Source organism: Lepisma saccharinum, chromosome 27 (genome assembly GCF_977018435.1).
Source record: "Lepisma saccharinum chromosome 27, izLepSacc3.1, whole genome shotgun sequence".
NCBI lineage: Eukaryota > Metazoa > Arthropoda > Insecta > Zygentoma > Lepismatidae > Lepisma > Lepisma saccharinum.
This window is the reverse complement of record NC_139255.1, coordinates 45,504,960-45,531,269: the sequence shown is the minus strand read 5'-3', so window position 1 is coordinate 45,531,269 and position 26,310 is coordinate 45,504,960. Positions and strand designations below refer to the sequence as shown.

The window sequence follows — 26,310 nt, the reverse complement described above, 5'->3', positions numbered from 1 at the left end:
TATATAAATCCATGTATCTTTGTTGAGATAATCGTTTAAACGTCTCCATTGGAAGGCATCCAGTCTGGTTTTGTTTTAAAAAAAGAACCTTACCCTGAAGATACATTAGCCGTGGTTTAATATTAAGATTTATGTACCTTGCACAAATAGAGGTAGTAAACATCGCAGGAAAATTAAAAAAATAATTAAAATAACCGTGTTATACCTTTACCCTTCACAGTTGCCCCCAGGTAGCCATTTATTTGAGGCTGGGTGAGGCCCAGAGTCGCTTTATGCTTGGACAAGACCTATAATATTCCGACCTTAGAAAACCCACCCGAAGAATTAACCTGGGTCTCCCGAATAACAGTCAGACACCCTACCAACTAAACCAACACAGCTCTTTAAGTCCATCTTGCAAAAAAAATATTTTCAGGAACTGACAAGACATCAACACTGGATTGTTTGATTGCCAATAGCCCATAGACTACTAAAAGCACAAAAAATTGTTGTCTATAAAAATGACTTGCCGGAATACAAGAACCATTAATTTTGAAATACCATCTATATATAGATTCTCCGCAAAAGACCATTTTTAGAGTGTGTATATAAAGCTCTGCCGCAGTTAATGGGTTAAAAATGTGTACCTAAGGAAGTTAGTTCCGATATGGTGTTCTTGTAAATTGTGTATATTACTGCTATATGTCGAATCTGAGGTTTATTTACCTTGTTTCAGGTTGACACAATATTGATGATGGTGTCGCCTTTAATCCAAGACCAACCAGATCAACCTCCTGGGGAAGAAGATCCTGAAGATTTTGCAGAGGAGCAGGGATTATTGGGAAGGTAATATCATTATCATCATTTACATGTTACTTCTCTGAACCAGTTTCCTAGAAAGTGTCAAACTCCCATCAAAGCAGTTGCTTTCTAGATTCACAGTCTTAATTATACAGTTAACAATAACACAATACTAATTTAACATTGTTCATGGACAATCATAGGCTGTGACAGTCTGCATGAGGGGGAGGTGAATAAAATTTGTAAACTCTAAAATACACAAAGAGATTTTTCTTGTATGTACGCATTTCTTACATTGCAGAATTATTTCTGTTGTAGTCTACGGTTATTACAAGCATAAAAATAAATGTCGTCTGTGTTTTTATGCTTGTAAACAACCGTAGAGTACAAGAGATTTCATTTAGGGTGAGTTTATTTACATAATACATTAGGTACCTTTATGTTACACAAATTCCAAAGGTAATACAATTAAGCCTTGTTTCTTTTGTGTATTCGAACACACGCAGATTGCACTCAAGGCGTCGAGTTGATTTTAAAAGATAAGCACCGCATAATCAAACATTATTTATTTAACACCAAACTGCCACCTAACAATTTATAACGAACTCCATTTATCAAAGACAAAACACATTCTATGTAGATTTTCAGCAAAAAATGCAGGCTAGACCAGGACTCAAACCCGGGTCTCTGGTAATCCGTGCCATTGCTCTACCACTGAGCTACCAAGCTTCGCCTGATTTTTCGCTGGCACTATTTTTCACATGTGAAATCGTCTCTGCAAGTGCTACTGCAATGGGATCTGTTGCCTTTGAAACACTATAGACGTCGATGTTGCCTGGTTACTCCCAGTGCAGAGATGTCAACCATTAAATTAGGCACATACAGGAGATGTACTACGTAGATTTTCAGTGAAAAATGCAGGTTCGACCAGGACTCGAACCTGGGTCTCTGGGTTACCTAGATAAAACAGCGCCAGCAAAAAATCAGCAGCTCAGTGGTAGAGCAATGGCACGGATTGCCTAATTTAATGGAAAACACAAGCTGTTTCTATAAACATATTGACAATTTCAAAGGTCTCATAAACTATACAGTCTATTTACATACGTAGCGTCACACACGACAGTTTCCATATTAAATAAATACACTAATGTTGCTGACCAAGGCAGTTTAATTAAAAATTAAAAACACTTTACAAGTAACGTTTCTACCCTATATCAGGTATATATGATTTTTTTTAGTTTGTCTTCGTGTGAGGAAAACCCTGATATACGGTAGAAACTTTACTTGGAAAGTGCTTTTAATTTTTAATTAAACTGCCTTGGTCAAGAACTTTAGTGTATTTAGATTTCACAAGCATTGATTTCAACTGTGTTCGTGTGAGGATAATTTGACACGTCTTTAGCACCTTGAAAGTTAAATGTTAGAATAGTTGTCAATAGCTGAACAGGCTTATGTAGCCATGAAGCTATTGTAAATATCTAGACAAGAGCAAAAGCAAATCACATGATGATTCATGTGAATGCTCTAGAAGGAATTGTAGATGTAATTTTTCAGGTTTTGGAATATCGTGTTTTTTTGGATGGAGAGGAAAATTTGAAAACTGCTTTTCTGGCATTGGCCAAAAGTCAGCCGAGTTTTAACAAGAAGGGAAGAAGAAGTGATAACATGGCAATAGAACAAATTTAAAGTTCCTCAGATTCTACATACACAGCATGTCCCAAAACGATTAATGGGGTTTCATAGTCATAAATGTTCAATGTGAGCACCTCCAGTGACATGGCACACACCCATCCATAGTGCAATTCTTCCCAAACATGGGTCAGCATGTCTCGAGTGATAAGATTAAACAGCTGCAACAATCCTGTTTCCCTAGTCTGGCAAGTCTGCAGGTTGCGGTGGTACGTACACTTTACCTTTTATATAGCCCGACAAGAAGAACGAAGAACCGCACCTTGCAAATTCAATGACACACAAGGACTTCTGCATGGGAGTGACCATCTTGTAAAACACCTACGCCACTGTGACTGTTGAGAAACAAATGATAAGCATTCAGGGTTGCAAACTTCCACAGCCGTTTTTATCGTACATCATCATCATCCTTCGCCGTTTCCTGCCTCTGGCTGGGTCGACATAGAAGCCAAGCGTCTTCAGTTTTTCCTGGTCTTCCACCACTCCTCTCTTTCCACGGTGTTCCAATCTTGTCCTCTTCTCCTAACACTCTCCGCTACCACTCCTTGTGCATTGTAAGCTCTTACTGGTAGTCTTTCTGCATCCATTCTCTTCGTGTGTCCGAACCATCTCATCTGTGCCTGATCTATCCTGTCCTGAAGCTTCACCACCCCCACTGTCTGTCGGATCTCCTCGTTCCTTATTCTATCCCTTCTAGTCTTCCCCAGTATACAGAAGGTTGTTCGCTTTATATCCGACCATTTTTGAAGGGTGCTCACCTTAAGAGATACCGCACCGCCACCACCGATCATGTTCTATTGGACCCCCAGCATTGTGGACTATTGCCCGGCATCGCAGTTTCCATTGCAGCAAGCTCCGGCGCAGGACAGGCATGGGAATCTGTCCCACTCCTGCCTGCAAGCTTTCCATAGACCATCCAGAGTGCGGGGGCGGTGGTGTTGAAGACGTCGTTTCAAAAGTCCAAATGCGCAAAAATCCATTGGACTGGCATCTGGGCTTTTCACAGGAATGTCTGCAAACGGAATGACACGAATTCCTAATTCCTCTGCCATTTCCTGATAAAAACATAGTGATGTTCTGGCAGTATGACTCGAAGCCTTGTCCATATGGATCATCACCTGGTTCGCGTCCATTCCATACAATTGTGGAATTGTGCAATGTCTCTCCGATAGATAGGTGTCAGAATGGAGTCTTGGAAGTATCTGGCATTCACCTTCACGTTTTTGTCCACCTTGTGTATCATCAACTTACCTCATATCTGAATCCCGTCACAACCATAAAGCCACAAGGGAAAATTTCCCTGCACTGACGAACAAAGTTGCTGGGCTCCTTGCCGTCAATGTCACGGTATGTGATCGCCCAAATGTGACCACCAGCAGTGAGATGGTCATATGATTCATCCATTGTGACAACTTTCTTCCATTTGGAACCCGCCAGGTACTTTTCATAGAGTTTCTTGCAGTTCGTCTTATGTTCAGCAATGTGACGCGATAGAAGATGGTGTACACAGGGCTTCCGCACACACGTCAACCTGAGGCGCTTGCGAGTTGTTTTGTTCACAGTTGACGGTGCGAGGTGAAATCTGTGGGCCATATCACGTTGAGTCTGGGGATTTTCTTGGCACGCCAATCGACGGATCCCCTTTAGCACTACGGGTGACACTTTGCTTGCAGCCCTTCTCCTGGTGGTTTTCGTGGTTGAATGTTTCGCAAGGAGAGCCTGTTGTGTGTAACGGGCCACAATAGCTTTCGCAGTAGTCACCCCGAGTGTTAACCCATTCTCCCGACACTGTTTCACAATGCGTACGTATGAAAACTTAGCATGGAAAAGGGCCATTACGTAACCCTCCCAATACCGGTTGATTTTCGGCGCCATTTGATAACATTTACCACCAACACTCACGCACCTACAAGGTCAGACACAACACTGCTCCCGCCAGCAGACCCATAGTTCCAGCATGATACGCCAGGTGGCAGCACCGAATCGACAATGGTCGGATGTAAAGCGAACAACCCCTGTACTCCTTAAAAATTTAATCTCCACTGCCTGCATCTTTCTTTTGTCTCTCGTACATGTACGATATAAACATCCACCTTCGTCTTCTGCAATATATCAACTACTTGCAACCCTGATAATCATTTTGGGGCATGCTGTATTTAGGTCAGCTGGATGTGTACCATACAAACATTGTTTCAAAGTATAGTGTACTGAATGAGTATACTTGTGTCTATAAATGCAAAATTTGTAGTAGTCTTGTGCATATGAAGTATTATCTGAAGTACTGCAGAAAGTGCCAACTGCTCCAAGTCCAGAGAAACTATGAATGTTGGAAAATTTAAGTGTTTAAATCTAATGTTACAATAAATTGTATTGGATAGATTTCTAATATACCCATTTCCTTGTAGGTTTATCCATCATCTGCAGTCAGACGATCCAGATCAGCAATATAGGATTTTAAATACAGCAAGAAAACACTTCGGTGCTGGTGGAAACAGCCGTATTAAATACACACTACCACCTATAGTCTTTCAAGCATATCAGCTGGCTTTCAAATATAAATCTCTAAAAGATGAGGTGAGCACGCATTAATTACACATTGATTCTCTGGATGTGATTCTCAAGTATTGTGAGAGTAAGCCTGGTCCATTGCCAGTCTTATAACTGTCGCAATTTAAGATTTGATCTTTTTTGTTATCTTTTTTGTCAAAAAATGTCGAAGTACAGTAGGATCCATGAGTATTACCATGCAAATTTACCATCACCCTGTTCGCACACTTTATTTGACTCAGTAAGAGCTTCAAGAATTAAAGGAAAACTCAAAACAAGCTGTTGACAACTTCTGAACCAGCATACATAAAAATTCATCGCTTAAAAACATGGACAATTTGCATGGTAATATTCATGGATCCCAGTGTACAGAAGAACGTGCAGTACACAATAAAATTATGACAACTGTTCAGTGTTTCCAGTTTCTCACGTAATTATTTCAAGGAAAAACTAAGGAATGTAAAAAGCAAGTTTAAAAAATGTGATTCTGGTCTGAAACTGGCCAAAAATCCAACTCCTCTTCATATTTTTTTGTAAATTGTCCCTGGGGAAACTTCCTTTCTTTAATTTTTTGAATATTTCATACAAAAGTATTCTTTTATTTTTCCTGATTGTCTTTCAACAGGGTTGAATACACTTCATTCATTTGCTTCACTTGCAAAGAAACTTATTTGTTACTGTGTTCAATCATGGGTAGTGGAACCCCAAAATTACGCTCCCAGGTTTTACATTTTTCCTCATATTAAGTTTTTTCGACCTTGGTCCCTTGGAATGCCTGGAAAAGTCAGGAAATTTCATTTTTGAAAATGAGTGTGAACCATGTGGAAATTAATTTAAAATTATTAAGAATAATATCACTGTTTTGGTCATAATTTTGATAGAATCATTTATGAGGTAGTCAGACTATTCAATTAGTTCTCTAAATGTTTGTGACATGCATGTTAATTGGACATTATCCATTGTCTAATGCTTTAAACTATATTTATTCTAACTATGTTTCGAGAGAACGCCTCTTCTCTCGTCTTCAGGTGAAATTCTTTTTTGCCAGTGGTGTAGAATGTAGAATTCAAGCAATATGGTCCTTTCTCCTCAAGACTTACAAATAGTAGCATAAATGGAGCAAGAATTAGTACAGAATCCTTGGGGTCACTGTGGAGTAATTGGTTAAAGCACTGGATTTGTAGTGAAATCAAAGGTCTGTCGTAGGTTCGATTCCCGCCACTGCCAAAAGAAATTTCACCTGCAGATGAGAGAAGAGGTGCTATCTTGAAACGCAGTGTTAGGATAAGTATTGTTTAAAGTACGAGATAGTGAATAATGTCCAATTAACTTTGCATGCTATTTAAATAGTTGTCATTTCTTGATTGTGAAATCCTCATTTACATCATAATTTTGGTTCTGAACGAAAAAAATTGAGCCAAGCTTAATGATCGTGCCACTGAAGGATCCAGGTTTGAGCCATTGTTCCCTTGATTTTTAGAGGCATGTATATTTTGTTTTTGACGAAACACGAAATGTGAAATAACACATTGTACTGTTAATTTTTCATGTTTCCGAAAGGTGTGAGGTGCTTTATCCTACCCTATGTTGTCACGAAATGAACTGCAAAATGTGAAATGAACTCTTAAACTTTATTTACGGACGCGACACTTCCTGAAGTTTGAATTATCCTGAGTGTTATGCAATTCACGGAAAATTGATTAATTCTGCTGTAAATATGTGAGAAGCGAAAATGGACCCCTTTATGCAGGAATAAAGTTAATACTCTAGTAACTACATAGATGTGCTATTTGAAGGGATATATTTATTTTCTGTAATAAGTGGAGTTTGTAAATCTATTTTGGATTACAGTCGCAATTTTAAAAACAAAATGTCATTTTTATGTTGTGCCTGTTCTCTACAGCACAAATTTATTTAACTTTTTATGTTCATTTGTAAATTAACAATTACAATTATTTTCTATTTTTAACTTCAAATGTTAATGTTCAAGTTGCTGTTTAAACTTGTGTTATTTATGTTAAATTGTACAACGTTTATGTGCGTGGCAACATTGTCATTGCTATGGTAACAGTGATAACAGTCAAGAATTCGATGTAACAGTTGTGAAGTTTTGTGATAAAAGTTTATATCAAAAAGTGGTTTGCTGCATTTCCAGTTATGCTAATATTCAGGTAATTTAGATAGGCAATCAGTAGAGGCACATATTTTTGGTAAATAAAAAAGCAAAATTTCGGTATAAAAAGGGAGTCAATTTCGGGTTCAAAAGCGGTAAATAAAATAAAATATCGGTGTTATAGCGGTGAATAATCACATAAAAAATGCTACATAAAATGACATTTTGGTTTTAAAATTGTGAATATAATCCTGAATTTGATTTAAAAACTACACTTATTCCACAGAATTAACATTTCACTTCTAATAGCCCATTTATGTAGTTATCCGAGTATTAAGTTTATTTCTGTGTTAAGGAATCAATTTTTGTTTCTCCAATATTAACAGCAGAATTAATCAATTTTCCGGGAATTGCATAACTCTCAGGATAATTCAGACCTCAGAAGGTGTCGCGTCGGTGAATAAACCCTAAATTTCGTGTTTAAGAGTTAATTTCGCTTTTTGCAGTTCATTTCGCATTATTTCGTGACAAAACATGGTCACAAAATGCATCTCACACCTTTCAAAAACATGAAAAATTAACACTACAATGTGTTTTTTCAAATTTCGTTTTTTCACCAAAAACGAAATATGCATGCCCCTAGTAATCAGCCAACAGAAGTTTTTCTTCGCCTTTGCGAATTGTGAGAGATATTTTGCATTTAATAACAGTACACGAATAATTCATCATCGACAATGTACAGGGTTTGATGTGATTTTTCATTGCTATAACACCAAAATTTTAGTTTATTTACAGCTTTTGAACTCTAAATTGACTGTTTTTGTACTGAAATTGTGCTTTTTTATTTACCTCTGTTGATTTTCCTTCATCAATTACATCAAATGATCATTGCAAATAACATTTCACCTGATATTTGAATAAAGCATAAGTTTAATTGTGAGGGAACAATGCTGACGATTCCACTGCATGGATGGGTTTTATGGACTAATACTTCTCGTTACTCACCTATTGCTTACAAGTAGACATATTCTAATTCCTTTTGTGGTTTGTTTTTCCCCAGGATGAAATGTGGCAAAAGAAGTGCCAAAAGATCTTTCAGTTTTGTCACCAAACGGTAACTGCGCTAATAAAAGCAGAGCTGGCCGAGTTGCCACTGAGGTTATTTCTGCAAGGCGCGTTGGCAGCTGGGAGGATAGAATTTGAAAACCATGAAACAGTCGCGTACGAGTTCATGTCTCAGGTAAGGGGTTCTTGTAATATGTGTGTAATGTTCTTTCTAGTTCAGATACAGCAATCAATGAAGCAGTAGTAGTTGTTGAGAGTAAGGGCTAACTTTGAAGCTAATTTTTAGTTTCATTAGAAGGTCTAGCAGAATTGCTTTAAACACTTGCAATTTTAAGATACTGTTGTATGTAAAGTACGACTGGTGCCTTCTGCCAACATAATTATGTTAGGTAATAAATATATCTTGTACTTATTTTGTTTCCTTGTGTTTTCTGGAACAGGTTTGTTTTATACACAGTATTTGTTAATCCGGACTGCAATAAGCCAGACTTGGCTTAATCCGGACAGGCATAATGCCCCCCCCCCCAAAAAAAATGCAGAATGTAAGTTTTAACACGATTAAGCCTTGTTTCCATGATATGAAAAACTAAATATGCTGACCAAGGCAGTAATTTATTTTATTAAAAACGTAAACTAAACGTAACGTTTCAACCTTCTAGCAAGGTCTTCTTCAGACTCTGTATCAAGTACAAATGTAACAAGGTACAAAAACAGGACATTAAGGCATATAGACCTTGCTAGAAGGTTGAAACGTTACGTTTAGTTTATGTTTTTAATAAAATAAATTACTGCCTTGGTCAGCATATTTAGTTTTTCAGAATGTAAGGTTTTAAATGTGGCTAGAAGTCAACAAGAGAACTTCCCCAAGAAAAGGCAGTCAACCACTGATGAAATTCTGTTTCCCGTAGGCTTTGTACTGTACTGTATAGTGTATTTAGGCATATGCCCTTTCTGCTGTTCTTTTAGGTTATTTCAGTTAATCCGAACTTTCGTTAAACCAGTCAACTTATGCCCCCATTAGTCCGGTTAACGAGGTTTTACTGTAGTTTGAAACATGAGTAATAACAAAGATGCTAAGTGAGGTGTAGATCTGCTTTTATTTTCCTTATTTTGTTATTTTTCATATTATAATACATTGACTAAGATTTAAATTTCTTGTATCCTTAATTGAGAATTATATTTATTTAGTTTTGAGTAGGGGGCCGATATGAAATTTTGGCAGATACCGATAAAGTACCGGTACAAAATTTACCGGTACAGATAACCAATATTCTACTGATCCGATATTAGATTCCAAATGGTCCTTGAAAAACGTGAATTGTTCATTAACCTCCTTAAGAAATGTATCTTACCAGATGACTGCAATGCAAAAGAAGCTGCATATTTAGATATTTACTTTTAACAAAATTAAAGCATAGAAATCATATGTTTAAAATCCATAAAAATCGCAACAAAATTGCAAGATATTGTCACAAATTATAAGATATTTATAGATATATCAGGTCGATGAAATTATCAGCAATTTTACCGAAATGCCTATAACGGCCGATACCGATAAAGTACTGATTAATCTGCCCCATCCTTAGTTTCAAGTATTAATGACCTGCATTTCTCTTGTATAAGTTCATCTGATAAATAATACAGTGCGTCCATTTTGATCTTCAGCCGAGAGATCGGGAGAAGCGTGGCGGGCGGCGCTGACGGAGATGCCGACATTTGTGGCCTGTAATGCCCGCTTATTTTTATGGACATATGCAGACATTATATAAATATTGCAAAGCTAGCACTAACCTGTGTTATAATTTATCATCTGTAATTCATCCAAGTTCTGCCCTTATATACACAAAAATACGCTTTAGAAACTATGTTAAGAGCCACAGATAATAGAACATTTTAATCATAATTTTGACCAGTAACGTCCTGCTTAAGTTTATATCCTTGAAAGAGTTTTGTGTCGATCGTTTGGAGGTTTCGAATGTGCAACACTGTATCAAGATTACGCTGCAGACGAAACCGTTAAAAGTGAATGGTTTTCGTAAGCTTCCTTGCAATCCGATATCTCAGAGCTCGAGTTTTTTTGTTCCTTCGCGACTAGATGAAGACAGAGCTGTGAATATAGTGGCGAGCAATGTAAACCAAGAACGTGTTAATTTCGTACTGTGCGCAAGAGTGTTATTCTTGGTTACTTGCAGTTACTTGTTTGTGTTATTGCAGTGTGTATGTGTGTTGTGTCAGTTAGACGATTGGAATGCCAGCCGCAAGGTTCACGTTAGAACAAAAATTTATTATGTATGACACATACATGAAACAGACTCTTGTCGAGACGTGTGTAGGCAATTTGTACAGAAGTTCCCAGGCGTTTCAACTCCACATAGAGATACGGTTAGACATCTTGTCCTTAAATTACGAGAAACTGGATCGTTAAATTTTAAAACACCTAAGCAAAAATGACGGATTCTAACCGAAGCAAAACTCGATGATATTGGTGCAGCGTTAGAATGTTCTCCAAACAAACCTCTACGCCGTGTTTCACAAGAGGTGGGCATGTCAAAATCATCGGCACATACAGCCACTAAGCTACTAAAATTAAAACCGTAATCTTATAACACAGGTTAGTGCTCGTTTTGCAATATTTATATAAATGTCTGCATACGTCCATAAAAATAAGTGGGCATTACAGGCCGCAAATGTCGGCATCTCCGTCAGCGCCGCGCGCCACACTTCTCCCGATCTCTCGGCTGAAGATCGAAATGGACGCACGGTAATTACCACTCTGGTTGTAATGGCTCTCCATGTTTTTACAAGTGTAAGATACAGTTAGTGTTATTATTAATGATCAGATACTGTTTTGCAGACATAGTTTCAAGCCTTGTGAGAATTTGACACCTGACTTCAAAAACTGAATGGAGGGTAAAATCAGTCCAACACCTTTTTGAACAACTCTCGTGACTTTCATATCATGTTTCCTCAAATGACAACCTGCTTATTTTGTGTAGACCATATTCGAAGTTCCTCACAGAATATTGCCATTGTTATTCTTCTTTCACCTTCCCCAATGGTGCAGTGGTAATATTTTTCACCTTTTAACCAAGGTGTCCTGGGTTTGATACCTGGTAGAGGCACGGAGAGCTTCAAATCCCATTTTGAACTGTAGGCCCCATCCCGATTAGCCTATCAGCACGACTTAAAACTTTATTCTTTTTTCAGGCTTTCTCGTTATATGAGGATGAAATTTCTGACAGTAAAGCCCAGCTGGCAGCTATAACCCTCATCATAGCTACCTTCGAGCAGATGTCATGCTTTAATGAAGAAAACCACGAACCGTTAAGAACACAGTGTGCGCTGGCTGCTTCAAAATTGCTGAAGAAGCCTGACCAGTGCAGAGGAGTTGGCACTTGTTCACATCTCTTCTGGTCTGGTAAAAGCCTGGCTACAGGAGGAGAAGAGGTGAGCCTTTTTTTCTTTTATTATAATTTAAATGTTGAAATGTGAATATTGTCACTCTTATAGGAATGTCAGTATGAAAGTAACAAAATAGCAATGAAACTTTACCCATAATTAAGAAGATTTTTATGATATGTGCTTTCATGTTTCATATATGAAGATATGGTAATTCATTAAAATACAGTCCGGCCAGGGAAGACGAAACTACCTGGAAAGGACTATTCCAAACGCGAGAGGGGAAGCAGGGAGATGCACTCCCCAAAACTAGCCTGTGGTATTTCGCTTGTGTTTATTACCGCTTGCTATGTTGTGTTTGTGATGGCTCTTACAATTCGCAAGAAACCGTTTCGAAGTGGAATGAAGGAAATTGGGACGTTTTGGTCCCCTGCTGGACATTCTACAAAACACCCTCGTTATAGTAGAAAATGTCACAAACCATTCGGTTACTACATTTATATTTGTGATACTATATACAATAATACTATTATTAGTGAATACTATCCTGATTAGTGCTGTACATTTGTGCTAATTAAAATATTTACTAAGGAGATCAATTTAATTGAATTATCTGAAATAAAGCTACTGGTTTACAAGTGACGTTTTGAATACTGTTCTGATATTGCTGATAGAGTATATGCATGGTTTTAATTTCGTTCTGAACCCTTACATAATTCGTAAACATCTCTCTATGTATTTTAGCGGCGATGTTACTGCGCTGAAACTTCATTGTTGTTTCCACAGCAGACGATTTTCAAGGAAACCGCTTCTTCCCAAAGTACCGTCACCCCTATTTAGCCACTGAACACGTCCGGTTGGCACATGCGCACTTCCTTCCATGGTCTCAGCTAAGGCAGCCAGACAGTAACTGCAGTGGAACCACACTTTTATGTCCCTGATTGCTATTAGTTTTCTTGCATTTTAAGTTTTTACACCCAGATCACCCTGAAGAATGTGAAATAGAAGTTCTACTGTATAGGGTAATTATAAATGAATTTAACAACTTCACATGCTCATTATCCCCCCAAAATCATATCATTTGCTCCCTCAAACCATATCGAAATCCCCACAAAGTATTTCATTACAACAGCGTGTCTACCGAAAGCAACTGTTATCTTAGATTTACTGAAGACTACTTGATTTGCCCCCTCCACCTTAAACAAGGGTGCCCATCACTCAATACAGCACTTAAAATCGTTCATCATAATTCCCCCAAAATAGTTTCGATGAATACGTAATAATTCATGTCTATTTGAATGAAACCCCATATTAAACTGTTCAAATTTTTTAAATTGTTCAATTTTTCGAAAAAGTTTAAAGCTAGCACATTGATTGTTTAAATGTAGTAAATTAAATTATGTAAGTATGCATATGAATAGTGTTTGTGAGTGGATTTATAAAACTCACAATTTGAGTATTTAACATACTTGCTACACAACTTAAGAAAAAGATAGAAAATTCAACCTTGGCAAACCAAATAACATGCTCCGCCATATGACTGATTCAATTATTGTTTCACAAGACATTACAGAACCATAGCTAGAAATTCTTAAGCTCAGGCAATAATATAATACGGTTCCTCTTTCAAAGAACTCACTCCCCCCCATTTTCTTGGGGTAAATATAATTATTTTAGCAACCCATAACAACAATTACGTGGATTTTATCTTTAATGGAAATTTAACTCGTTAAAGTAAAATTTTCCTATGACAAGAAGTTAGAAATGCAAATTCGATATATTTTTGTTCAAATGATGCACCTGCTTTAAATTAAGCAGTTTACCAACACTAAGCATTATATTGTAAGAAGTGATGTTATTGATGAATATCCAGAATATTACTTATGTCTCGTAATGCAGCTATAGTATAAAACTTCACATTCACCTCAGTAAAGTGCCAAACATGCATTATCACAACATTATCATATCATTACGAGTAAGAAAAGTTTAATTCAAGAATATTAATTTAATGTGGTGTCAATACTTTCTTAGGATCTCGAGATATTTAGTCTTTTCCAGCTTCTCTTTTGGCAGGTTCGGGGTTGAAGATGTGTGGATACCATATCCCTAAATACAGTCTCCAAAATTTAATGTTCGAACTCTTTCTCCACTACAGAAATCCCTTGACAATCTAAGAATTAAGAATTTATCAAGAGCTTCCTATCTCCCCCTTGAAATTAAAAAAATCCTACCACCAATATTTCCATGCCATTAGACTTACTGTTGATATTGAAGAGTGGATATTACCTCTTCCAAAAAATTAATTCTCAGTCTCCACACTAAAATTTCTGCAACAGTCTTAAGACAATAGTAATACACAAGAATTTGATACCTCCACCAATTTAATGCTCAATCCCCCTCTAACTAAAATACCCGCCATAATCAAGACGTAGAGTTGGATACTTCCTCCCCCTCATGGATACTCTCCCCCCAACTTTAATTCAGAATCCCACCCCCAGAAGTCTCATGTAAGAGTTGGATATTTCTACCCCCCCCTTTCCACCCCTTCCATAATACCCATAAACACTTTCTTTTCTTCATCTAATGGGTTAAGTATGATGCATTTTAAGGTGTAAAAGTTTTACATATATTTTGGAAAAATATATAAATGTTAGGGATGGGCGGATATGAAATTTTGGCCGATACTGATAAGGTACCGATATAAAATTTACTAATACCGATAACCAATATTCTACCGATACGATATAAAATTAGAAATAGTCCTTGAAGAACCTGAAAGGTTCACTGACCTCTTTAATAAATGTGTATTTCAAGGTGACTGCAGTGCAAGAGAAATTGCATATTTAGACATTTACTTTATTAAAAAGTAGGGCATGGATATTATTCATAAAAATTACAACAAAATGGCGGAATTTTGTACTAAATTATCAGATATATATCAATATATCAGATCGGTAAAATAATCGGTAATTTTACCAATAAACCGATACACCGATATGCCTATATCGGCCGATACCGATAGAGTACCGATTAATCGGGTCCCATCCCTAATAAATGTTGAATTTTATATTATTTGAAGGGAACCCCCCCCCCCAAATCTTGATGGCACAGCCTGCACCATAATACCCCCATGTGGGCACCCCTGCTCATTATAAAGAAGTTACTTTAGATAGAAGAACATGTTTGGCATCAATGAATGGGAAAACAAAGTTTACACACATTCATTGTGGAATGAGAAGAGACTGTTTCTAGATGTAATGGAGAAGAGTGTGGGATGGCCACGTGTATCAGATGGAAATGTTGAGAAAAACAAACAAAGTCCACGGAAATCCCATGCAATAAGTCGGTCCTGAGCTGCAGCTACTCCAGGCAACCATACGGAAGGTTCTTGGTAAACGGCTACTCTTCAAGCCATGCAAATTGAAGATGGTACAAGCTTTGGCACCAAATCACAAGATCATTTGTATGGCAAGAACTTGATTTTTGCCTGGCCATATGCCATGTGGCACATAGTTTCCACATTGAGTAATTGTGATGTACGTAAACTTTGAGAATTTTCCATGCCTAACACATGCTATTATAAATAGTTTCTTTGTAATATAAATATGCAAATCTGTATATAATTATAACTATGATTACCCGTGCCTACTTTATACATGGAAGTAATTATTGTTTTAAGAGAACTTTTAATAATAGTTTCACTGATAAAGTAAGTACAGCTTCTTCTTTCTGTATATTAATGATACACTTTATTAAGTTTTTAAATGTACCAAGATGGTGTTTTGTACTTGTAGTGTTTTTTATGGAGTAGAAATAATATGCATGTATTTAATTTAAACAAAACTTAATTCTTGACAGTTGTTCAAATGAAGAGCTTGTTTTGGGATATCCATCAATTGGGTTCTGGAAATATTTTAAAGCTTCCCAGAACTTACTTGTCCCTCATCTTCATACCATTCGTTTTGATCCCTGAAGATGAGTGTGGCATTACTTCTCGAAAACTCAGAATCTTACTCTGTCATCACCAGGAAAACTTTGTGGTGTATTTCATTTGTCTGAATGTTAAAGAGTCATTGATTCTTTATTAACATACCTATTTTCTCCTATTCTAAGGGAGTTCTCAGACTGAAGTGACAAGCAACATGTGTGACTTGGATACAAACGTTCAGAAATAAATGCAACCATTCATACCGGATTGCCACAATATCTAGCTTGTTACTTGCGTTTCACTCTGACTGGGTTGTTTTCCCGATATCATCTCTGTCTGTTGGTTGTAAATTTACTGTGTTTTTTGTTTGCCGAGTCATGGTTTCCACGTCAGGTCTGAAAGCTCTTAAAAGCTATGGCATAACAGCCCTCTGAGGGCTTGCCAAGCACCTCCCCCCCCCCTTTTGGGTGACACATGGTTCCATCACTACTGTTTTCTGGCTTTCGAGACCACTTCTTCTTTTCACCCAGCTCCCCATATGACCTCATGAGGTGGGTCAACGCCGATTTTTTTTGTCTCCCACCAAGAATCTAACGTGGGACCACTCGCACCAAAGGCGAGATTGCTTGCCGAGCCAAATTGTAAAAGATGTCCTCTTTTTTCAGTTGAACAAATTTTTGTATTTGAATGTAATCTGTTCTGCCAGTTGTGACTGTCTTCTACATTCACAAATAGCTAGTCTTTACTTGATTTCTATTGCGTACAAGTTTATAAAATTAACAGGGAACTATTGAGATTAAGAACGCTGTATCAATGTTGATATTTGTTTTAAGTTGTTGATTTTGATTCGTTTTTGATATATGTAAGAAGATTGACTTAAAATGTCTTGTGTCAGAAATCGAAAATGAGTTTATATCAAATGTTATAAAGTGAAATAATATTTTGGAAGTTGAGTTGTGTTGTTTAATTCCTGCAATGTAAGTATAATAACATTATGAAAACCAGTTGAGTGCTGAGGACTTGCAATTTAATTTTAAAATTGTGTTAAAGTCTGCTCATCCTCCGCATACAATATATATTCAGTGTGAAGTATCATTGCACAGTGTAATCTAAACTAGTACCTTTGTTCTTTCCAGATGCATGATGGCAAGAGGGTCCTTGAATGCTTGAAGAAAGGCGTGAGGATTGCAAATCAGTGCATGGACCCTTCTGTACAGGTCCAGTTATTTGTGGAGCTTCTCAACCATTGTATATATTTCTACGAGAAGGGGAATGACCAAGTAAGTTTTGCATTTATCCAACGATGATAGCGTTCGGAGTATTGCTTGTATTTTCATAGCTTGAAATGACCAACAAGTTGTGAGGGGATGACACAAATAAAACTCAAATAAATTAGTACAAGGGTAATATTGATTAACCTTTAGTTTGTGGGTAAATTTTCTTTTGTCAGTAATGAATTATTTTACTTGGTATTAAAAAAAAGCAGCATGATATGAGAGACAAATTTGTCCGAGCTCTCGACTCCATCTAGGAGACATCATCAGGCTGGTCGAGAGATACACCAACTGCATCTTCTTCGTCATCTCTCGACCAGTCCTGACGATGACTCTTGAGATGGATTCGAGAGCTCGGACAAACTTTTAAAGTGTCTCGTATCATGCTGCTTCATGTGTTTTTTTTAACAAGAATGTTGCCAGAACTTAAGAAGTTTTTAATGTCACACAAATCATTCTTCTCTTGCTTATTACGGCCTTTCTTTAAGATATTTGATGTCATGGGCCGTGAGAAGAGCCTATAAATTGTCAGTAACGGTTTGTTTGTTTTTGATACAGATTGTCCCAAAATGGTGTTTACAGTCTTTGAATGTTAATAACAGAGAAACTATTAAGCTTTACTTGTATTATGGTTGATTTTTTGACCATCGAAAATAAGGTGCTACTCGTATTTTGGTCCACTTTTCGACCATGTAGCTGATCACAAAATTCCTGTTTCCTCGTTATCTTGATACTTTTCTGTTATGTCGGAAACACTTACAGTGGGTTAACCTGAGCTTTGGCACGTCATGTGGATTCACCCCCTTCCCCCCACCGACTCCAAATATACGTATGGAAGATGGCGCGAATTTTAAATTTGTACACTTATTTGACAAGAGATGTTATAACTCGTAGACTATTTGACAAATCTACTTTGGGTAACTTTTGTTTTGCAGCTAAACCAACAGGGTATGCAACCGTGCAGAAATCAAAATGCCAAAGCCAATAAGAGTGGTTTGCCCCCTCTTCCCCCGCTATTTTGAGAAGGGGACGCAAATTTAGCCTTATTTTCAAAGAATGGTCCTTTCTCAATTGAATGAAAGTCATTTCATGTTCCTGGGTGCATTATATTATCGAATATGTGAAACAAACTCCCCATTTTTATGATTTTTTCATTGAATGTTGGGGGCCGCGGCCTACCCAACCCCTCTTATTGGCTTTGGCGTTTTGATTTCTGCACGGTTGCATACCCTGTTGGTTTAGCTGCAAAACAAAAGTTACCCAAAGTAGATTTGTCAAATAGTCTACGAGTTATAACATTTTTTTGTCAAATAAGTGTATGAATTTAAAACAAAAATAGGATAGAGTATTCAAATTGGTCTACTTACGCAAGTGAGTATGTATTCTTACGTGGACGACGTTTCGGAAGCTTTACTGCTTCCTTCCTCAGGTTGTTGTTTTCAGCTCGGAATATCAAGCCATGTCAGAGAAGTGTCATGTAAGGATACTGGGTGAAAGGTTCGGGTTAAAAACACTTCATAGTGCTTGACCTATACAGAATTAAAACCACGTTTGCTAAAAACCCCTTAAAACTCACAATAAAACATGTAAAAACCACCGCTACGGTAAACTGGAGTGGCCGTTGAGAGCCTAAACTCCCTGTCAAGGTGAAGCGAGCGGGCAGATGGCCCCGTGCAGCGGAGTGGTACTTCCCCTCCCACGAGAGATCCCTCCCCTCTCTTTTTCTTCCCCTCGTCACCAATCCAAGGAGAATTCCTGTTCCACCTCGGCTGCTTTCCTTACCTCCGATGTGACATGGAAGCCCATCGGGGCCCTTTTATTATTCAAATTGTCCCACTTTTTAAAAAAGCTAATCCATACGTCATCTAAATTGCCCTCGTCCCGGTTCAGTTTATTTCTGTGTCCCGCGCATATCAATGCCGTTTCGTACACGTTCCTATCCAATTTACTATTACTTTTATTGATAACCTCTCTTTTTATTATTCTATGCCCACTGTTTATTATATGCTCCGCAAGCCCCGTTTTTGGATCCCTTTCTTTGATGTTCTTATCATGTTCGCCCCATCTAATACGCATGCTCCGGCCGGTTTGTCCAATATATTCCATCCCGCAATTGCATTCAATCCTATACACCCCTTTTTGTTCATCAGGGTTATCTCGAATTTTTACCCCCCTCTTATAATCCGTGAAATGCTTTTCAATATTTCTAGGTGCTCTCGTCCCGCATTTCACACCATACTTTTTCACTGTTTTTTCAATTTTCTCAGTAAGCCCTTTACAGTACGGTATCCCAACATAGTTAACTTTACTATCCAACCCTCCCTCCTCTTTTTCCTCCTTTTCTAACCTGCTATCAGAATCAGGGTTCCCCTTTGAAATATTCTTCCTTGCTCTCCTAGCTAACACGTTCATTTCATATTCGGAAAATCCATTCTTCATTCCTACCTCTATTATCCACGATATTTCCTTTTCTTTTTCTACGGCATTATTGCATAACCTCTCAGCCCTTATGAAAAAGTTTAAATAAACATTCGATTTGACCCTACTTGAATGTTCCATGCCTTATTAATATAAAGACTGCCTGCCAGGGGTTTGTGAAACACCCCTGTCTTTATCCCCTTTTCAGTTTTGGTAATACTTAGGTCCAGGTAGTTGATTTTACCTTCTACCGAATTCTCCCTAGTGAAGCTTATTCTGTCCTCTTGTTTTCCTAAGGATTTGTGTTATGAATTTAAAATTTGCGCCAAAGGTCTCGGCGAAACCAGGGGTTACTTTCTGACGACCCCCTCGGCAGAGTAAAGGTTAAAGATATGTTGACTGGACTTTTGTATTCGCAGCCTGCCAACTGGTAGGCATTAGTGTACACCAAGTGGCAATTGTTCTTTCGAGTAACGTAATGGTCACTAGGTTTTCAGCCCCCAAGCATACCGTTAGGGTGATAGATGGTTGTTTTTTTTTTTCTGTAAGAGAACATACTGATTATTCTGGTAGAGCTTTAATACAGGGTGGCGCGGAGCCGACTGACACATTTGATATGCTCATAGATGATGAAAGAAAGGAAGGAGAATAAGGAAAACCGTATGTAATGGTACATTAAAGTATGAAATTTTATTACTAACAACTTACAAGTTCATTTTTTGAAAATTACATCAGACAGGTGGCCTCCTTTGACATGAATGCATTGTTGCATACGTCTCTGGAAGTTATCTCCGTAGTTCCTCATCAATAGCCGTTACTTCCTCAACAATGGCTTCTTTCAGTTGTTGAAGAGTCGTAATATGCCTTCTGAACACACGGTCTTTCAAGAATTCCCAGAGACTGCTGGCGTGCCGAGCATTGTGGAATACGTTCACTCTCTGCAAGTTCTCGGACGTACGCACTGTTGTTGGAGCTCCATGTGTCACATCCAATACACTGCCAGTTTCTTCAAATTTCTTCACCCAAGCCAATATGATATTCGAGACTGTACGTTACAATGTCGGCTAACAATGAATTGTTTTCTGAACAATCGCTGCACTTTAACCACTGACTTTGTTTCGTAATAACTACGAACACAGAAAACGCGATGCTCAACGATCCAACGGTCCATTATGACTGTTGCTGTCTTCATATGAAATGGCATCCTATCCTCTTCTCATTTCCTCCGCAATCCACTTCAAACTATCGCGCATGCGTAATATATTAAACTTTCAAATGTGTCAGTCGGCTCCGCGCCACCCTGTACTAAGTTGGAAACCTGTAGGTGTAGACACAATTAGACACACAAGTAACAATAACAGGGTTTATTGATACGTGGGTTAAGTCATAAGTCAAGGCAACTATTTTTTTTTCTCGCGAACAGGAGACAACACTAAAAATCTATGATATACGTTTGGAAGTGTTTGAAATGTACTTTCGAAAGAAGCCGTCGGATGGTGTATGTGAACAAAGGTGAGATAATAAGCACGCACCCAAGTTCAGTCGGTGAATGACGCCGTTCGAAAATGGAGGTCATGATGCAGGAACAACGTTCGTATGTTAAAATAGCAGTTCTCCGCGGCAGAAATGCATGGGAATGCCATACAGAGCTGCGGGAAGAACTGGGTGTGCATGCCATGCCCTATCGAACAGTGGATAATCTGGGTGAATACTTTGAAGGCTGTTAAACAGTGTAGTCTTGTGTACTTGTTGTTCATGCCATGATAAAACACTGTTGTCCAATGTCCTGTGTTCTACCTCTTCCCTACGAGAGTCTCCTGAATTCAGACTTCATCTGATACCTTCATTCAAAGGTTCATTCCATACACTTTCAAATGTATATCTTAGATTTTTCGTGTTGTCCCCTGTTCGCCAGAAAAAAAATAGTTGCCATGACTTATGACTTAACCCACGTATATGTGAAGATTATTTCAACCTAAGAAAGAGTGAGGTAAGTTGAGCTGCTTGGAAAGGAGGAGTACAAGATTAACGACACTTACGGAGTTGTAAACGTTGATCCCTGTCCCTCTTCTAAGTGCCTGATTACGGCCTAGTATTATGACAGGTATTTATATGTTGGGGTGTTGCCTTAGTAACCTTGTTAAGTGTCAAATATCCACCCAGGTCCCCCAGTTTAACATTAATTTAGATTGCTGCCTGTGGGGAAATGTGAAAATGATGTGTATGCCACGAAGCCATAGAGACTGGGTGACATGCAACATGCAGTCAAGACTATCTGTACTTCTCTTCCCCTATCTGTTGTTTGTTGATCTCTTCTACAGCGTTGCAGACAATATATTGCTGCAAATCATTACGAGCTAAGATTCTGTCCCAGGGCTGGTCCCTGGAGATGCAAAGGGGCTGTTAAAACCTTAGCCATACCGGATTTCGCCCTTTGTCTTGGAAGGTAGGACCCATTGACCAACAGGCGACAAGTAGCAGGTATTTCCCTTAAGGATGGCTTTGTGACACCGGTGTGACAAGCAGCTTTTCCTCGTAGTATGTTTACTTTTTACTACTAAAGAAAGTCAAAAGCCCCCAGCCGCCAACAAAGGGTTACTTTCCCTTTCTTCTTCTTCTTTTCTAACTGATTATGAAGAAAAAATTCCTTCAGGATTATAGTCCAAGGTATACTGAACGAAACGAGGTATCATTTGTACCTCTAACATTCTTTGTTCTGTAAATATAAAATTTCATTTAGAAGCCTGGAATACCTGGAAAATCAGCCTCAGCATCTTAATGGTTAAAGAAACACAAATAAATGGCTAACTGACTCAGTTTTTATTGTGTTAATAACAGCACTCCAGTTGTCTAAAAGGGAGAAGTTAGGAGCGGAAGGAATAGCGCCATAAAAGGGCAGATCCTTATCTTGATCCTGGACCGGTTGGCTGCTGGACACTGGTTCCACTGGGTGGCCTGAATGGTCACACTTGGGCAACAGCTTCTGACTGCCCTGCAGTGAACTCTCCTCGGCCGGCAGCAGTTGCCCCTCTTGCGACTCTGCTTCGATTCCTAACCTACTTGACACCACCTTCCCTTCTCGGTTTCTCCTCCCGAAGCAGATTGTGTACCCCTTTTATAGTAATACTTGGGAAAATGAACATCTATAACTTTAAGGTATGTGACAACAACAAAAAAAAGTATTTGCTGGTATTAGTGTTCTTGTTATTACTGTTGAAAAATGTTAACACTAGGTATTTTGGGACATTCTGTAGTTGATTAATTTCATTTTTAAGAAGTAAGATATTGTCAAGTCTTTTTTAGTACTCTATAAATTGTGGAAAACATTCTAAAATGAAATCCAATTAAAAAATCCCTGAATTTGACATGCAAAAAAAAACAACTTTATTTGTATGCATCTGTCATGCATTTTCATTTTCCCCCCAGGTTACAGTGCAGCTCCTGAACCAGTTAATAGCGAAAATTAGGGAAGAATTACCAAACCTGGAAGCAAACGATGAAACCGAACAAATAAACAAGCATTTTACAAATACATTAGAACATTTACGAAATAGACTGGAATCGCCTGAATCAGATGGGCTTTCATATGATGGTTTAGTCCTTTGAATCTAATACAGTTTTTTCTTATGCATATTCCATTTTTTTCCAGAGAGAAATCACTTGTTGGCTGGTGGCATTTCTATTTGTATAGACTTGTGCCTTTTGCTGCACTTCGTATAAATGGCATTATGATAATATAATTGTACAGTTCTGAAAGCTTTGTATAGAACGAGAAACAGTACATATGTATATGTAGGAAAGATTTATGTAGTACAAAGTACATACTTTTGTTAAGATGGTATGAATGTGTCATTCATCATGTATAAATGTCTTATTTGTATGTAACTACAATAAATGAATGATTGTTGAAGAAATGTTTATCACTCATGTGTAATCTCTAGGGCCGTTATTTATGGTGAATAAAAAATCAAGATTTTGGTCCAAAAACTAGTCACATTTCGCAATCAAAAGCAGTATAAAAATACCATTTCGGTGTTAAAATGGTGAATATAATCCTAAATTTGATTTAAAAGTTGTACTTATTGGCAGGGTTCAAAAAATCCCGGTCGCCAGGTTGCCATGGCGACTAAAATTTTCTGCCTTGCAACTGTGATATTTTGCTGTAATATGTACGAAATTTTGATGATTCTAATTGCAGTACATCGTAAGTTAGCAAATTATTTTTTTTATCAACGTTGTTAACATTCCATAGAGTCAGTAACAATTTCTTATCCTTTGCCCCCAACAACCCATTTCCTGCTTTCTCAAATAATTTAGCGATGTTTTGAGTACCGAGATGCTCAGCATCTTATACAGTGTGTTTCAAAAGTTGAACAACACAAACTTTGGAAATGTATATCATGAAAACCGTAAGAGATATTTACACCAGGTATTCTGCATTATAAAGTCTCATCTATTGAGATATTTTTCAGTGCCTAAAATTATCAGTTCACTCCGTACAGAAAATTATATAAATTAATAACTGACAGAAAGCAATATTCAATTTCTTCCAGAAATGAACTTCCAAGTAAGAAAAATATGTAAGAAATTATCAAAGGGTCATAATTAAATATTTGATGACTGATGCCATGTCAGTCTGTCATTTGGGACCAATATTGGTCATGTGCAACATTTGATGAATTTTTGACTGGCGATTTTATGGGCAAGTGAAAAGTTCCATTTTTGGAACATATCTCCATATATGGCAACGCTATCAGGTCGAAATATTGGGCCCGTTCCGAAAGTCGCACGAGTTTAACGCGTTAAACCAGTTATGGCAACTGGCCGTTCCATAAGTGCATCCGTGCGTTTCGTGAGGTTCATTATGCTGTCCCAAAAGTCTCATTCCGTGCGTCTCGTGCAAGAACGAGATTCACCAAACCCACGGGCCAGGAGGCTGGTTTGTTCGGTGAGAATCGCCTGCTGCCTGCAGACACCGCGGGTGCATGATGGCTTCAAACTGCACTAGTTCGGGAATTGTATTATAATTTTAACAGAGAGCGATAGGAAGCAACATGCACAAGATGAGTGTGCCTCAACTGTTCTTACAATGCGATTAAAATGAGTAACAGTATCCGCAGTCAAGTTTATTTCTGTCAGAAGGAAATGCCTTCTGCTGGACGCCATGCGGAAAATTTGTATAAACAAAAAGCTGCACCTTCGCTTTCGTCTAGAGTGTCCCATAAGTCTGTAAAATAACTGGTTTCACCAGGTTCACGAGCCCAGTTATTTTTGTTCGATTCGTTAGTTTCGTTATGACTTTCAGAACGCACCCTATGCCAACAGTAATAGCACATTTATGTAGTTATCTGAATATAAATTTATTCATGTAATAAGGAATCCATTTTTGCTCCAAATTTTTACAGGAGAATTAATAAAATTTCTGTTATGTTTGCTAATTCATGTTATAATTCAGAGTTCAGAAAGCGTTATGTCAGTTAATGAACTGTTTTAAGTTTCGTGTTTAAGAGTTTATTTTTGCATTTCCATGACAAAACATGGTTGCATCCCTTTCAAAGACATGAAAAATGAAGATTGCAGTATGTTATTTCATATTTCGTGTTTCCGTCAAAAACGTGCATTGTTCTAAGGATTAGGCAAGACAAGGAAGACAACACAGAACATGGATTGATGTTGTGATGAATAATCGTAGCAGGAGGAACATCTCGTGCGCTGAAGGAAAGAAGTTGGTAGAAATTATGACAGATGGGGAGCTCTCTGTGAAACCTCGACACCAATTGATAGAAAAGGATCAAAAAAAGTAAGTAAACAATGTATAGATAACAGGTGATGCTTATACACAGTGCAACTTCAAATTTTACATTTTACTAAGGACCAAGATGAAAACTTTATAATGTGGGGAAATTTTATAAGATTGTACTCAATTGGGACAATGTACAAATAATGCAAGAACAGAAAGTCGGGTTTAGTGTATTTTCTGTATAATTAAATCAAAATTCATAATTTTTCTCTTGTAAATCTTGCAAATACAGTATTTGTAAATAAATATACAGCAATATCATATCATAAATACTGTCACACCTTTGGAGGCTGGCTGGACATCTTCAAGGCGAAGGCAGCACTTGCCCACGGGGAGGTGTAAGACCCGAGTCATTGTGTGGTGAGCTGCAGACGGGAGAAGGTGATTGTGATACAGATCAGGATGGAATGGGGCGAGAATTAAAATCGAGTGGCTGTCATTGCACTACATAAGGTAGGGAAAGGAGCAGGTGAAATTTTCCTCAAAGAGGTTTGTGTATCACACTATCCAGAGATCCACTGAAACTGTGAATGACCAGACCAGATCAGGGCAGGGCAGCCTCTAACAGTATGTTCGCCAGAGGTTATGAAAGCAGTGGCAGCAAGGATTATACTATATATGAGGATAACCCAGCCCCATAAGGCATGGCGAACGCGGAGATCACTAAGAGGATACGGAAGTTGCTATACGACATTTCCGTTGGAGACGGAAGTTGCTAGCACCATCTAACCGCTTGGACGAAAACTAACAGCCCTGTCGAGGTTGCCATTAGTCCATGATCAGAGGCTAACTCGTAAAATGATCGTATAAATTTAAGGGATGTACGTTATAAAGTATATTTGTATTCAATTTATGTAGTACTGCGTTACGTCGTGCATATTCAAGCACTTGAAACTTTTAATGAACTGTTGTAAAGATTTTAGACTTCCATAGAAAATTGTAATGCATTTCACTATTCTCAAAGTTGGTTATTGACACCTATGGTAACGCATCATGGATAAAGTTTTTGTTATAAGTACATTTCGATTTGGTATGGCTATATTTTACTTTCTGAACCAAAATTTAGGTTCATTGTGGAGAATTTAAAAGCTTCCGTGAATTTCCTTATGCTATTCCTGGATTTAGAAGTGCGAAATCTTCTAAATTTCACGTAAGTAATTTTAAACCGCGTTTACCGCAACCATCATGTATTCCTGGAATGTTTAGGAATTCAGTGGTGATTGGTTTTGTAATTAAGCCTGGTGCTGTGAAAGATGTGTTCGATGTGTTTTACGTCTTATGTCATGCATAGTATAGA

General features: G+C 37.9%; 1 protein-coding gene across 3 annotated transcripts in view; it reads left to right on the top strand.

Annotated features, from left to right (window-relative positions):
* Vps35 (Vacuolar protein sorting 35) overlaps nucleotides 1-23,127 on the top strand; it is an 87,969-nt gene extending 64,842 nt beyond the window's left edge. For all 3 annotated transcript variants that reach the window (XM_083112992.1, XM_083112993.1, XM_083112991.1), the window contains exons 10-15: nucleotides 716-825; nucleotides 4,875-5,043; nucleotides 8,190-8,369; nucleotides 11,402-11,641; nucleotides 16,658-16,801; nucleotides 22,640-23,127. In XM_083112992.1, the coding sequence (XP_082969118.1) occupies nucleotides 716-825; nucleotides 4,875-5,043; nucleotides 8,190-8,369; nucleotides 11,402-11,641; nucleotides 16,658-16,801; nucleotides 22,640-22,819 (1,023 nt within the window). In that variant the 3' untranslated portion in view covers nucleotides 22,820-23,127. The remainder of the gene's footprint in view (nucleotides 1-715; nucleotides 826-4,874; nucleotides 5,044-8,189; nucleotides 8,370-11,401; nucleotides 11,642-16,657; nucleotides 16,802-22,639) is intronic.
* Nucleotides 23,128-26,310: the final 3,183 nt, after the last annotated feature.